Source organism: Emys orbicularis, chromosome 19 (assembly GCF_028017835.1).
Source record: "Emys orbicularis isolate rEmyOrb1 chromosome 19, rEmyOrb1.hap1, whole genome shotgun sequence".
Lineage (NCBI taxonomy): Eukaryota > Metazoa > Chordata > Testudines > Emydidae > Emys > Emys orbicularis.
In genome coordinates this window covers 7,591,900-7,604,374 of record NC_088701.1, presented here as the reverse complement: position 1 = coordinate 7,604,374, position 12,475 = coordinate 7,591,900, and the positions used below count along the sequence as shown (strand labels likewise).

The window sequence follows — 12,475 nt, the reverse complement described above, 5'->3', positions numbered from 1 at the left end:
AAGTCACTTTCAAAGTGTTGCCAACCCCAAATGCTCAAAAATCATGAGTCAGGCTCACCAAAAATCATGAGATGGTCTTAAAAATCATGAGATTATGAACAAATAATAGATTTGGGTTTTTTTATTTGCCTTCTGCTTTTTGAGCCTTTAGGGTGCATTGGGGGTCCCATTTTGAAGCTTTCTCCACAGCCATCCGGGCTAGAAACTTCATTTGTCTTTAACAATGAAGGCTGAAATCATCATGTATCTACTTGGCTCCAGGAATTGGGGCTTTAAGGAGAACAAAAATTATCATGAGACTCATGACAAAATCATGAGACTCATGACAAAATCATGAGAGTTGTCAACACTGCTTTCACTTCTGTTTAAAGGGTAGTTACTTTCCAGAAGGCCCTTAAACACAACACTGCAGTGATTGAGTTGCAGTTCTCTCAGGAGAATATTTAAAACCAAACAGCAAGAAAATGTCACATTTTAAAACTGAGAAAAAAATTGGGTCTTCTGAGGTATCTCAGGGCCACTACAGGCAGGAAAGGAAAATAAACAGACACAGGAGGTCTGGGCAGCTCTTCCTCTTGAAAAAAAGTTGGAGGGTCAAATCTTCTAGTCCTTAATCAGGTAAAACTTCTATTGTCATCAGCGCCTCCACTCATCGATATAAACATGTGTGCAATAACGATACACTTCACACTTATATATCTGAGCCATCTTATCCACGGCTACACATTTTATACACATTGGCTCAGGGACTATATTTTCTGGCATATTCTGAACAGTGCTTGTGTGTCAGTGAATAATACAAATCATGACAATAATCATCGACTTTATGGACTCTGTGGATCAGTTTCTGTTCTTTGTTCTGGAATTGGCCTGAATACAGCTGAAACTTTAAGAATTTGAGGCATAACCTGATGCTCATACGACACTTTCTCATTCCTTCCTTTTCTCAAACTCAGAACAAAAAATGACAAAACAAATGGTTTTCAGTAGGGTTACCATATTTCAGCAAGCAAAAATCTCCAGCCCCAGCTGCAGTGGACGGGGCCTGTGGCTAAATCCAGACCACAGGCCTGGGGTTTAAAAGACCCTTGGAAAGTGGATTCAGTTCAGATGTTCCATGGTTGCCCCCAGAACTGGGACAGAGCAAAAGTGGCCCACAGGTCAGGACCGCCGGTGGTGCTAATAACCCTTAGCTCTTCTCTTAGTTTTTCCTCAGTAAATCGCACAATTAGGAGGGCCTGAAACGTGACTTTTGAATACTTGGGCTGGGCCATACTGCCCCGGTTCAAGAGGGGTCTCTGAACAGGAATAGCAGGGGGCTGCAGGTCAGGAGTGAGGGGCATCTGCAGAGCCGTGAGGGGGGGAACCCAGGACTGAAACAGCTGCGGGTCAGGAGTGAGGAGCTCTGGCAGAGCTGGTGTGGACAGACCAGGGCTGGCATAGCAGGGGGCCGCAGTAAAGGGCACTGGCGGAGCTGGGAGTGAGAGCTGGGATCTAAGGGCTGGGGTAGCAGGGGGCTCCAGTCAGTAGTGAGGGGCACTGGCACAGCTGGTGGGGGCAGCCCAGGGCTGGTGTGGGGGGCCGTAGCTGCAGTTCAGGGTTGAAATGCCTGTATTATGGTAGGACCCAGGAGCCCAAGTCATGGACCAAGGCCCCATTTTGCAAGGCGTTGTACATTATTCATTAGGTGTATTACGGAGTGCCAGTCATGGGTCAGGGTACCATTCTGCTGGGCATAACAAAAAGATGGTGCTTGGCCCGAAGAGCTGACTATCTAATTGCTTAGCTTGGCCGTGAAAGGTGCCCAGGAGACAGGCTGGCAGTTCCCTGAGCGGGGCATGCCTTGGAGGGGTTCTTTGTGCAGGACTCAGGATTTGAAGTCTTTGTCGTGTTGTCGTCCCCCACACACAGTAGAGGGTCCCTGGATCCCCTCCAGTCAAGAGGTGCTGGACAGGATCTGTTCTCTTGCTGCACGGGGCCAGATCCTTAGTTCAGCTGCGCTCGTATCCAGCCTGGCAGAAAGGAAGGGGGATCAGAGCCATGGCCCATCTAGCCTGCCACCCCACCACGATCGCTGACTGGGGGCTCTGCTAGGAGCACATCGCTAGCTGGCCTGAGAGCAGCCTCTGAGCCACTTCCCCGAGGGGTTCTTCCACCAGCCAGTGGGTCCTGGCTCAGGGCACAGCCGTCCCATCCAATCCCCATCACTAATCCCCATCTCTTTCCCTCGCAGAGATCCTCAGCGTTGTCTTTCGCAGCGTGAAGAAGGAAGGAGAATGGAAGGTAAGCAGGCCGGGCCTGCTGCCCTGGTGTTCCCCTGGGGATATGCTGTATCCATATATCGTGCTCCTTCCCCTCCAGCCTCTTGGGATTCATTAGGACCCTGAGGTTTTCCAGGCTGGATCAGATCCCTACTCTGTCTAGCCGATCATCCGCCCCCAGCTAGGCTTGGGTATGTCTGCCTTCCCGCTGTGCTGGATAAGACCCAGCTGGTCCAGCTAGCCCCATATCTCCCCCCACACACACCGGATCAGACCACTGGGCCCAGTGAGCCAGCCTGGGTGGGAGGAGGAGCAGGAAAGCGCCAAGCATGGGGGCAGCATGCACCATTGGGCAGGCAGGTTATTGAGCCCCCGGCATGGACTGGGCTGGGGTGTGTGGAGCAGTGAGCTTGGCCGGTGCGGCAGAGGGAGCACAGGAGACTAAGTTTCCCAGTGGCTGGATCTGGTGCAGCAGGATGCTGGGCTGCACGGAGCAATGGGTTCATTTGGCACGGCAGGAAGGCAGTAGAGATGTTGGGCCGATGGCCTACAGGGCTTTCCTAGGGGAACACGGAGACTCCCCTCGTTCCATTTCTCTGTGCCCTGATCCTGGTTCTGTCCGAGGGCTGGGGAGCGGGTATCTGGTGGATCAGAGGAGGGCACTGGGAGCTAGGACTCCTGGGTTCTGTCCCTGCCTCTTGCACTCACCCTGTCACCTGGGCCAAGAGGCTGATCTCCTCCAGTCTAGGAGGATGGAACCATTCGGAATGGCCGGGTGTCCCAGGTTTGTCTCCGACATCTCGTACCAGCCACTCTGCTCGGAGCCGCTCTCCTTGTCGCTCCTCACGCAGTCCTTAGCACGGTCAGCTCAGCCAAGTGCAGGCTTGGTAACGGCCCTGCCGCTCTGCTGTGGAAGGGCTGGGCCAGGAGCCGTCGGCTCTGCCGTTAGCAGTCGCTCTGCTCCCTTGGCTGTGCCGTGGATGATGATGGTGGGCGGCTGGGCTCAGGGCAGTGACTAGCTCGTCCAAAGCGGCGCGCTCCCCTCTCGCTACCTCAGGTGCTGATCATGGACCACCCCAGCACGCGCATCCTTTCGTCGTGCTGCAAGATGTCCGACATGGACGAAGGCATCACGCGTGAGTGGCCCCTCCCTCCCGTCTGCTCCCCCCGCCAGGGCTCCCCTCCCCCTTGGATACACCTCACAGTCGGGGAGTTGACTTGTCTACATTCACATTTGCATCTAGTTTCCCCCCTTTGCAGCCCCCTAGACACCCTCCTTGCTATTGGTACCTTCCCAGCCAGATCTAGTTCCCTTAGCCCGGCGCTTTCAGCCCCTGGAGCCTCTTCACTGCTTTCTCAGACCCCCGTTAACTCCTCGCTGTTCCTCCCCCATGCTGCGGGCAGGGTCCTGGCAGGAGAGGGGGAATGCTGGCTCCCTGCTCCAGGGTGGAGGAGCCCTGGGGTTGAGGGGCACAGAGCTGAGCCAGCGCTCTAGGGGGCTGTCCCCAGCACAGTACAGAGGGACGTTTCCTCCCTGCTCCGTACTGGGGCAGCATCGCAGCCCATGGCCCCACATCAAAGCTGCTGCTGCATTGTAGCCTGTGGAGCCCCTCAGCCTGCTGCCAGCGAACATCCCTGTTCCCCTTGGCTTCCCCTCCCCCCATCCCGGTTGAGAGCGGCTGGGGTGGGTGGCTAGGACACACTGACCTGCGCCCAATGTCTGCTCTCTCCTAGTTGTGGAAGATATTAACAAGCGCCGGGAGCCAATCCCCAGCCTGGAGGCCATCTACCTGCTCAGCCCTGTGGAGAAGGTAGGAGCTCGGGCCTGGGGCAGCTGGATGGGGAGCAGGGGAGACCCCGGGGCAGCACCTAGTGCAGCCTGGAGGTGACGCTGTCCGGGGGGATGCGCAGCACAAGGTCAGGATGGGAATGGGGCCAGTAGGGGCTCCCCAAGAGGCTGTTTCCCCGGAGCTGGGCTTCGTGTTCTTTGCCACGTGAGGCACAGACTGTCCCCCAGACCTCTCCGCAGTGCAGTCCCGTGGGGGTTGGATGGGAAGGTGCAGCAGGCGGAGAGAGGCAACCTCAGCTAGGCTGACCAGATAGCAAGTGTGAAAAACCGGGACAGGTGTTGGGGGGTAACAGGAGCCTATAGAAGGGGAAACAACTAAATATTGCGACTGTCCCTATAAAATCGGGACATCTGGTCACCCTAAGTCCTCAGCTGAGACTCAAAGTGAAGGAGAATCGCTGAGGCAGAGGCTCAGGTAGCAGGGGCTGTGGGGGAGGAGGCTCCTGCGTCTGCAGCAGGGAGGCCAGTGGAGGGAGACCAGGGGCAGGGGGGTGAAAACCAGCCCACCTCCCGATGGCATCATGCTGGGCCCTGAGTCCCCAGGGGCTGGGCATGGGCTGGGCCCTTCGGGCAGCAGGGAGGGGCCTTGGCTGGTGCTGACAACCCCTCCTCTCCCCCCTTTGCAATCGGTGCAGGCTCTGATCGATGACTTCCAGGGCACCCCCACCTTCACCTACAAGGCAGCTCACGTCTTCTTCCTCAGCCGTGAGTATCGGGGGGCGGGGAATCCCCCTGCCGGGAGCCTGGCCAGCGGCACACTGGAGCCTGGGGGTGGGGGGGTCTCTCTCTGCCGGCAGGCCAGTGCGCAGCACCCTGATTACGCTCTGCCCTCCTGCAGGGGGATGCAGACCCAGCAGGCCAGACCGAACGACCCCACTGATCCCTTCCCCCCCTTCTCCCCCATGGGCCTGCCTCCAGCCAGCACGGCTCACAGACACCTGCAGGGTGCGCCCAGAAAGGCGGCCTCTGGCTACCATTCCCAGCATGCATTGCTCCATCAGTCCCAACTGGGGTGTGGGAATGGTATACCCAGAATACCCAGTGTGTCAAGGTCACATCTGCTTCTCCCCATTACAGCCCAAGTCCCTGTTCCTCCTTGTGCATCATCCTGAGTTGTACACTCCAGTCACTTCCCCCTGCGGTGGGCTGAGGGCAGGGTGTGAGAAAGGGACTGCGTAGGAGAGATTGTGCCCCTGCCTTCCTCGCTGCTGATGCTGCAGAAGCCGAGAACCTGGCGTGACTCTGGTTCAGGGGGGTTGGACTCATAGTTGACTCCTGTGTGGCCCTGCTGACCTGCCCAGGTTCCCCACAGGTGTGCAGCACTACTGCCCCTGCTGTGCCCGTCCTGGCCCCGTCTGTGGGGGCTGGCGCTGTGCTGGGGGTCCTGAGCCCTGTGCCTGTCACCCCCACCCACTGCCTTTGCCTTGCAACCTGTCCTGACCCTCTGTTCAACGAGCTGCGGAAGTCACGGATCACCAAGGCCATCAAAATCCTCAAGGAGATCAACATGGCCTTCCTGCCCTATGAGAGCCAGGTAAGGGGTGACCGGGCTTTGGAGGAGCAGGGCCGCAGGGCAGATGGGTGACGTACGACACCCCAACCTTAGTGTTCCACATGGCTCGGGGCGGGGACACCTTTCCCTTCTAGGGCCCTGGGTTTGACGCCAGCACAGGGCAGCACGTTTTCCCCAATGGCTCGTTCTGTTCGTCCAGTGAAATAAGCGACAGCGGCAGACGCGCGTTGATGCCGGGTTTGCCTGCGGCTACGCTGGGGCTTTCGCCAGACTAGAAGCATGTCCAAGCCCCCTCCCCCAACATTGACTTCTCCAGGGCAGAGATACACCGCTGCAGCTCAGTAAGGACCTGAATCCGGGGCATCTTCATCCCAGGCTGGTGCATGAATCTCTGGGCCGCTGTCCCTCTACCACAACAGGAGTGGCTTTGGCAAAGGGATCTCTCCCTCACTAGGGGCTCGTTCCGGCTCCGCCAGGCTGGCCTGGTCCAACAGCGCATCTTAGGGGCGCGGTATGGGGCACAGCTGGCCTGGCTGCCAGCAGTTGGCACCAGGGTCTGACCTCTGCTCCCCCCGCCCCCCAGGTGTACTCCCTGGACAGGCCACAGTCCTTCCACAACTGGTTCAGCCCCTGCTGCGCCTGGGAAAGGAACAAGGAGCTGGAGATGCTGGCAGAGCAGATTGCTTCATTGTGTGAAACCCTGGAGGAGTATCCAGCCATCCGCTACAGGAAGTGAGTGTGCCCGGGGGGAGGGGTACCCGACCATCCCTACAGGAAGTGAGTGTGCCTGGGGGGAGGGGTACCCGACCATCCCTACAGGAAGTGAGTGTGCCCGGGGGGAGGGGTACCCGGCCATCCGCTACAGGAAGTGAGTGTGCCCGGGGGGAGGGGTACTCGGCCATCCACTAGAGGAAGTGAGTGTGCCCAGGAGGAGGGGTACCCAGTTATCCCTTATAGGAATTGAGTGTGCCATGGGGAGGTACCCAGCCATCCGCTACAGGAAGTGAGTGTGCCCAGAGGGAGAAGGTTACCTGGTCATCTCCTACAGGAAGTGCGTGTGCCCCTGGGGGAGGAGCTGTTTCTACCCACAGGGTTTGTCTTTGCTGCAGGGACCATGAAGATAACTTCCACCTGGCGCATGCTGTACTGGCCAAACTCAAGGTGTTCAAGACTTACGAGCCCAGCATGGGAGAGGTGAGCGAGCTGTGCCGGCCACGCCCTCACCATGGGACAGAGCCGCGAGGGGAGGGGGAGTACATGAGAAGTAGAAGGAAGGAGGAGTGATTTAGAACCTGCTCGGAGATCCTGGCGGGGGGAGGGGTGGGGTCTAGACCCCCTTGGAGATCCTGAGGGCTCGGGAGAACAATAGCATTCCCTGTGTGGTTGGACTAACGGCCCCAGCCCTTCTCTAACAATGGCCGTGGGCGGATCGCAAAGTGCTCTACAAAGGCCAGTGTCCTTATCCCCTCTCTACGGATGGGGAAACCGAGGCACCGACTGGGGAAGTGTGTGCCCAGCACAATCTCTGTTTATAAACAGGGCAGTTTGGTCACAGAAGTAAGCTTTGAACACAGAGCCTCTTCCACACCTGGACACTCCTGTCTGTGTGTGCTCCTACACCCACCACCGTGGTATCAGAACCTCACTAATGAATTCAGCCTCCCAGGGGAGGCAGGGGGGCCTGTGTTACAGATGGGAAACTGAGGCATGCAGGGAGTCTGTCAGAGCAGGAGTAGAACCCAGCTCTCCTGAGCCTTAGCCACAAGTCAGCCCTGACCCAGCTCCTGCCGTCCCCGTCCCACCCCCAGCAGAGGGGAGCTGCAAACACACCCTGCCCTGGATTCTCGCATGGGAAACCCAGTGGCTCCTGTCCCCCTAGGAGAAGCAAAGTGATGTAAAATCCAAGGCCTGCCCAGATCTCTCCCTCCTGTTGCTTCTGCTCTTGCTTCCAGCCTTTGCCGAGCTGCTGGGAGACTGTGCACCTGTGACCAACTGGGAATGTTTGTAATATCTTTTATGAAGCCGATGCATGCCTCAGTTTCCCCTATATGTTTCATGGCTTCTCTGGTGGGGCGTGGGGGGAAGGACTCTCAGCGAAGGTAAGAATCATGGTGTGGGGGGGTGTCACATCCCTGTCTTGGTGAAATGAAGAGAATCCAACCCAGATCAGCCTGGGGGCCAGAAAGACCATGACATCTCCAATGGCTCCTGGCTGGACGCTCCCAGCAGGGAATCGGAGCAGGGGCCCCAGCTCGAGAACACAGGGTTGGGAAGGTTTGAGCTGGGGGATAAGTGGGGGAAGCTGGGAGCTCTCGCCTGAGAACTGACCAAGGTCAGACTGAAGAGGCCTGGTCTACAGGAGGCAATTGCCTCGCTCGGGGGTATGAGAAAGGCGGCGTCACTGAAGCGGCGCAGCTGCAGGGGTTTACATGTAGACAGGCCCTGAGCGAGAGACCCGGAGCCTGAAAACAGGTTTCGCTGCAGCTCGGCCGGGCTCTGGGCTAACGAGAACGGCCTCTTGCTTTAACCTTCAGTGGGCTGGGCTGCCCGGGCTGGGGTCCAGGTGCCTAAGAAACCCGACTGTTCTGACAACGCTGGGGGAGTGGCCCTGTCACCCGGGCTGAGTGGCGTTGGGCCCTGCGGAGTGGACGGGTCTGTCCCAGGGTCTGTCTCAGCTGGACTCGCTGGGCAGGGCTCACGGGGTGAAGCCCAGCAGTTCGGTCTCAGGAGGTGGGAGGCCGTATGGCTTGTCCTGGAGGAAGAGAGAGACCTGTTGGGGTCTGGCACAGCAAAGGGCTTCCTCCCAGAGACTTCCCCAGCTGGGGCCCTGGCACCGACCCTGTGAATCCATGAGCGCACCTTTCCGCTCTACTTTCCCATCCACCGAGGCAGTGTTGCCTAGTGGCTAGAGCCCTGGACTGGGACTGGCTCAGATGCAAGGTGGGGCATAGGGATAACGTCCCATTGTCCCCCTCTGAGACCTTATATCAAAGAGTCTCTGGGCCTGGTGTTGGTTAACAATAGACTAGCCAGGGCCTTCTGGTGTAGTTCCCCCCCTCCCCACGCTGCATATGGGGCAGGGCACAGTCGGGGGGCTGCCTTGTAAGGGGCATGCTCCCGTTGGTGGAGAGGCACGAGCAGAGAGCGTGCTTGGGGGAGTGGCCATTGCTATTTGCACGAGGGGCAGGTGGCCCGTCCCTGCAGGGGGCGTTGCAGCGCAGCTGGGTGGGGAGCTCTCCCGGCCGGTCAGGGCGGGACCCCAGGGCACGTCTCAGCTAGCTTGGTGGGTGTCTCCGGGCTTCCCCTGGGGTTGGGGGCTGGGCCACAGAGAGGGCGGGTGGTGAAGTTTCAGGCCCACCAGGGCCCATTGGATTGTGCTGTGTAAGCCAGGCCAGGAACCATCCGCTGGAGCAGCGGGTGACGGGTCTCTCTCTCCTTTGCCCCAGGGCCCCGACAAAGCCCGCTCTCAGCTGCTAATCGTGGACCGGAGCTTCGACCTGGTGTCCCCACTGCTGCATGAGCTCACCTTCCAGGCCATGGCCTACGACCTGCTCAGCATCGAGAACAACACCTACAGGTAGGGCCTGGCTGCCAGCAGGGGGCGCCCCACACTCCTCCTCAGGCGGGCTGGGGGGGTGGACCCAGGCACCTGCACTGCTCTGTAGCTCCCACGCTCGGGGGAGGGGTGTCGCAGCCTGACCCCATCCCCCCTCCGCAGGTACGAGACAACGGGCACCAGCGACTCGCGGGAGAAGGAGGCGCTGCTGGATGAAGATGACAAACTCTGGGTGCAGCTACGCCACATGCACATCGCTGACGTCTCCAAGTGAGCGCGCTCCGCCCTGCCCCTGACACGCCCCTTTGTGCCCCGTCCATCACCCCGGATATGCCCCTCTGTGCCCCACCCAGGGCCGGGACCCATCCGTCCCCGCCCCCCCCGGACACACCACTTTGTGCCCCACCCAATGCCTAGTGCCGGGACTTGCTACCCCCCCCTTCGGCACACCTCTCCCCTCCCCGCCCAGTGCCAGGACCCCCTACCCCCACTTTGGCACAGCCCTCTCCTCCCCGCCCACTGCCAGGACCTCCCCCTCGGACACACCTCTCCCACCCAGTGCCAGGACAGCCCACCCCGTTGACACCCCCCCTCTTTTCCAGTGCCGGGACTTCCCCCATCCTCCCCTTCAGACACAGCCCTCCCCACCCTGGGGCCCCCTCGGACACACCCCTCCCCTTCCCTTCCCACCCAGTGCTGGAACCCCACTCCCCCTTGGATACACTCCTCTCCCACCCAGTGCAAGGACACCCCCCAGCAACACACCCCTCTCCTGCTCACTGCCAGGACTCCCCCTTCCCCTCCCACCCAGTGCTGGGGCCTGTCCCTCAGACATGCTCCTCTCTGAGTGCTGAGACCCCCTGGACCCAGCCCCTCTCCCCAAAGGACCCCTGAGCGCTCCCTTCCAGAGCAACTGTCTGCATCTCCTCTCGGGGATCCCCCTGGACGCTGTCTTCCCCCGATCCCAGGATCTCCCCAGGCACCTCACAGCCCCTTGAGTGAGTCCCTCACCGACCTCCTGCTGGGCCTGCCTCTGCCCCCCCCCCCCCATCAGGGCACCAGGAGCCCCCAGAGGTGCACTGAACTCTGCCTTGGGGTAACTTGGGAAGAGCCCCCCCCGCCCCATCTGAGACTCTCGAGGCAGAGAACCGTGGTGCCCGTGGGGTGGGGGCTCCATCCCCTGTAGCATAGGACAGGGCACCCCCTACCTATAAGGCAGTGCCTGGCTCCAGCCTGACCCCTCTCCCTGCTGCAGGAAGGTGACTGAGCTGCTGCACACCTTCTGTGAGAGCAAGAGGCTGACCACGGACGAGGTGCGGTGGGGGCTGGGAGGGGGAGCGATTGGGGAGTCTGGGACGGGGGGACCCATCCCACTGCCACTGATGGGGAGGGGAGGCTGCCCTGCTGCCCTAGGAGGGGTTGGTGGGGGGGGCTGTCCAATTGCTCCCAGGGTTTGCCTGTAAAGGGCTAAGAGGTGTATGTGGAGCCCCCTGCCCCCCAGCCAGAGCTCTGGAGCTCCCCACGGTGAGGGAGGGCAAAGGCCCATCGGGCGGGGTCAGAAAGCAGGGTCAGGGCCGCGCAGGGAGAGCTGCAGGGAGCCAACGCTGGCATCTCCCTGGCCCGCTGCCGCTTTACACCTCAAGGGGCACTCGGGTTGCGGGGCTCCCGTCACATTCCAGCTGGCCTGGGAAGAGCAGGTCTAACCCAAGCCACAGCCACACGTGGCCTGAGTGACCCGCCCTGGCATGCGTGGCTGGGCTGCTGACGCTGGCCCCAGGCGAGGCCTCTGCCCTGCAGGGGGCTCTGTGTGCTGGGAGGGGCCGGGATCTCACCACCGCCTCCCACCAGGCCGACATCGAGGACCTGTCCCAGATCCTGAAGAAGCTGCCCGAGTACCAGAGAGAGCTGAACAAGGTAACGGGGCTGGGGCTGTTAGTGGGCGGGGGGCAGGGCATTCAGTGGGGCTGATGGGGGGGCAGGGTGCTCTGTGGGGCTGGTGAGGGACAGTAGGGACTCTCTGGGGGGCAGGGCACTCTGGGGCACTCCGCTTTACTGCCTGATGAGAGCTTCTTACCTGTCCCGTCGGGCAGAGCCATTTCCCCCCCAGGTGCTGTGTGGCACCATGGGCAGCAGCCTGCCCATCAGTGCCCAGAGCTGCCATGTTAGCCGCAGCAATGGCAGCCCTTGGGTAACGCCCACGCCTTGCTGCTGCAGCTCTCAGGAGAGGGCCTTGGTGGGCTTCCAAACCAGCCCGTTGGAGCCACTCCTGGTGCCACTGGGCCACGTGCCAACAGAAAGCTCCTGGCCACTGGCATAGGTACCCCGACACCTGCTGGTCTCCAAGCCCCCAACCTCATGCTGACTAACAGAGAAGCCGTGGGCTGATTTGGAAGCTGCTCCCTCCTCCTGATCCTCCCCTCCAGCTGCCCCACTCCACCCCAGAGGTGGCTGCACTTCAGTGCCGGGCAAAACAATCCCTATATACTCGGCTTACACAGCCGATTGGGGCTGCTCCTCTGGCCAAGGGGCCCTCCTTGGGGGCTGGGGGTGCTCTGGACCAGCCGGTGATGCAGTGCCGCAGTAAACTCCCCCCTGTCCCGGTCTCTCCCCGCAGTACTCCACGCACCTGAACCTGGCCGAGGACTGCATGCGGCACTTCAAAGGGACGGTGGAGAAGCTGTGCAGCGTGGAGCAGGTGGGTCTGTGGGCAGAGCCTGGCTGGGGGCCAGAGTCTGGCTCATGGACTCAGCCCGGAGAAAGGGGTCTCAGAGCCGCAGGCTCGCTGGAGCCAGGGCCAGCCCCCCCATGTAGCACCGCGGGTGCAGAAGGGGGACATGGGGCTCGGGTTACTCCCTGGGGGCCCGTTGCTCACCCCAGGGGGAGCTGACCCCAGGGAGGAGGGGGCCCTGGCACAGGGGGTAGGGTTTTTTTTTTTTTAAACCACACTCACCCGTCCAGGTCTTCGGCGGCAATTCAGCAGAGGGTCCTTCAGTCGCTGACGGTCTGCAGCGGCATTTCGGCAGCGGGTAATAAACCTTGCCACCAAAGACAGAAGCACCCGCCGCCGAAATGCCGCCGAAGACCCGGACGGGTGAGTGTGGTTTAAAAAAAAAAAAAAAAAAAAATAGCCCGAACCAAAATACCGTACTTCGGTCGGGACGCAGGACAAACTCCTCAAAATTGGGACAGTCCTGGTTTTATCGGGACGTCTGGTCACCCTAAGTGCCATGGACACGGAGTGAAAGGACTCTGATTCTTGCCAATATCTCCTATGTAAGGTCTCCAGACATCTTCAG

At 60.0% G+C, this 12,475-nt stretch overlaps 1 protein-coding gene across 1 annotated transcript in view; it reads left to right on the top strand.

Moving 5' to 3' along the window:
* Nucleotides 1–1,708: 1,708 nt before the first annotated feature.
* LOC135891966 (syntaxin-binding protein 2-like) overlaps nt 1,709–12,475 on the top strand; it is a 72,920-nt gene continuing 62,153 nt past the window's right edge. The window contains exons 1-13 of the mRNA XM_065419650.1: nt 1,709–1,718; nt 2,234–2,283; nt 3,319–3,397; nt 3,996–4,072; nt 4,746–4,814; nt 5,540–5,644; nt 6,207–6,355; nt 6,733–6,817; nt 9,070–9,200; nt 9,342–9,449; nt 10,435–10,492; nt 11,028–11,093; nt 11,794–11,874. Of these exons, the coding sequence (XP_065275722.1) occupies nt 1,709–1,718; nt 2,234–2,283; nt 3,319–3,397; nt 3,996–4,072; nt 4,746–4,814; nt 5,540–5,644; nt 6,207–6,355; nt 6,733–6,817; nt 9,070–9,200; nt 9,342–9,449; nt 10,435–10,492; nt 11,028–11,093; nt 11,794–11,874 (1,068 nt within the window). The remainder of the gene's footprint in view (nt 1,719–2,233; nt 2,284–3,318; nt 3,398–3,995; nt 4,073–4,745; nt 4,815–5,539; nt 5,645–6,206; nt 6,356–6,732; nt 6,818–9,069; nt 9,201–9,341; nt 9,450–10,434; nt 10,493–11,027; nt 11,094–11,793; nt 11,875–12,475) is intronic.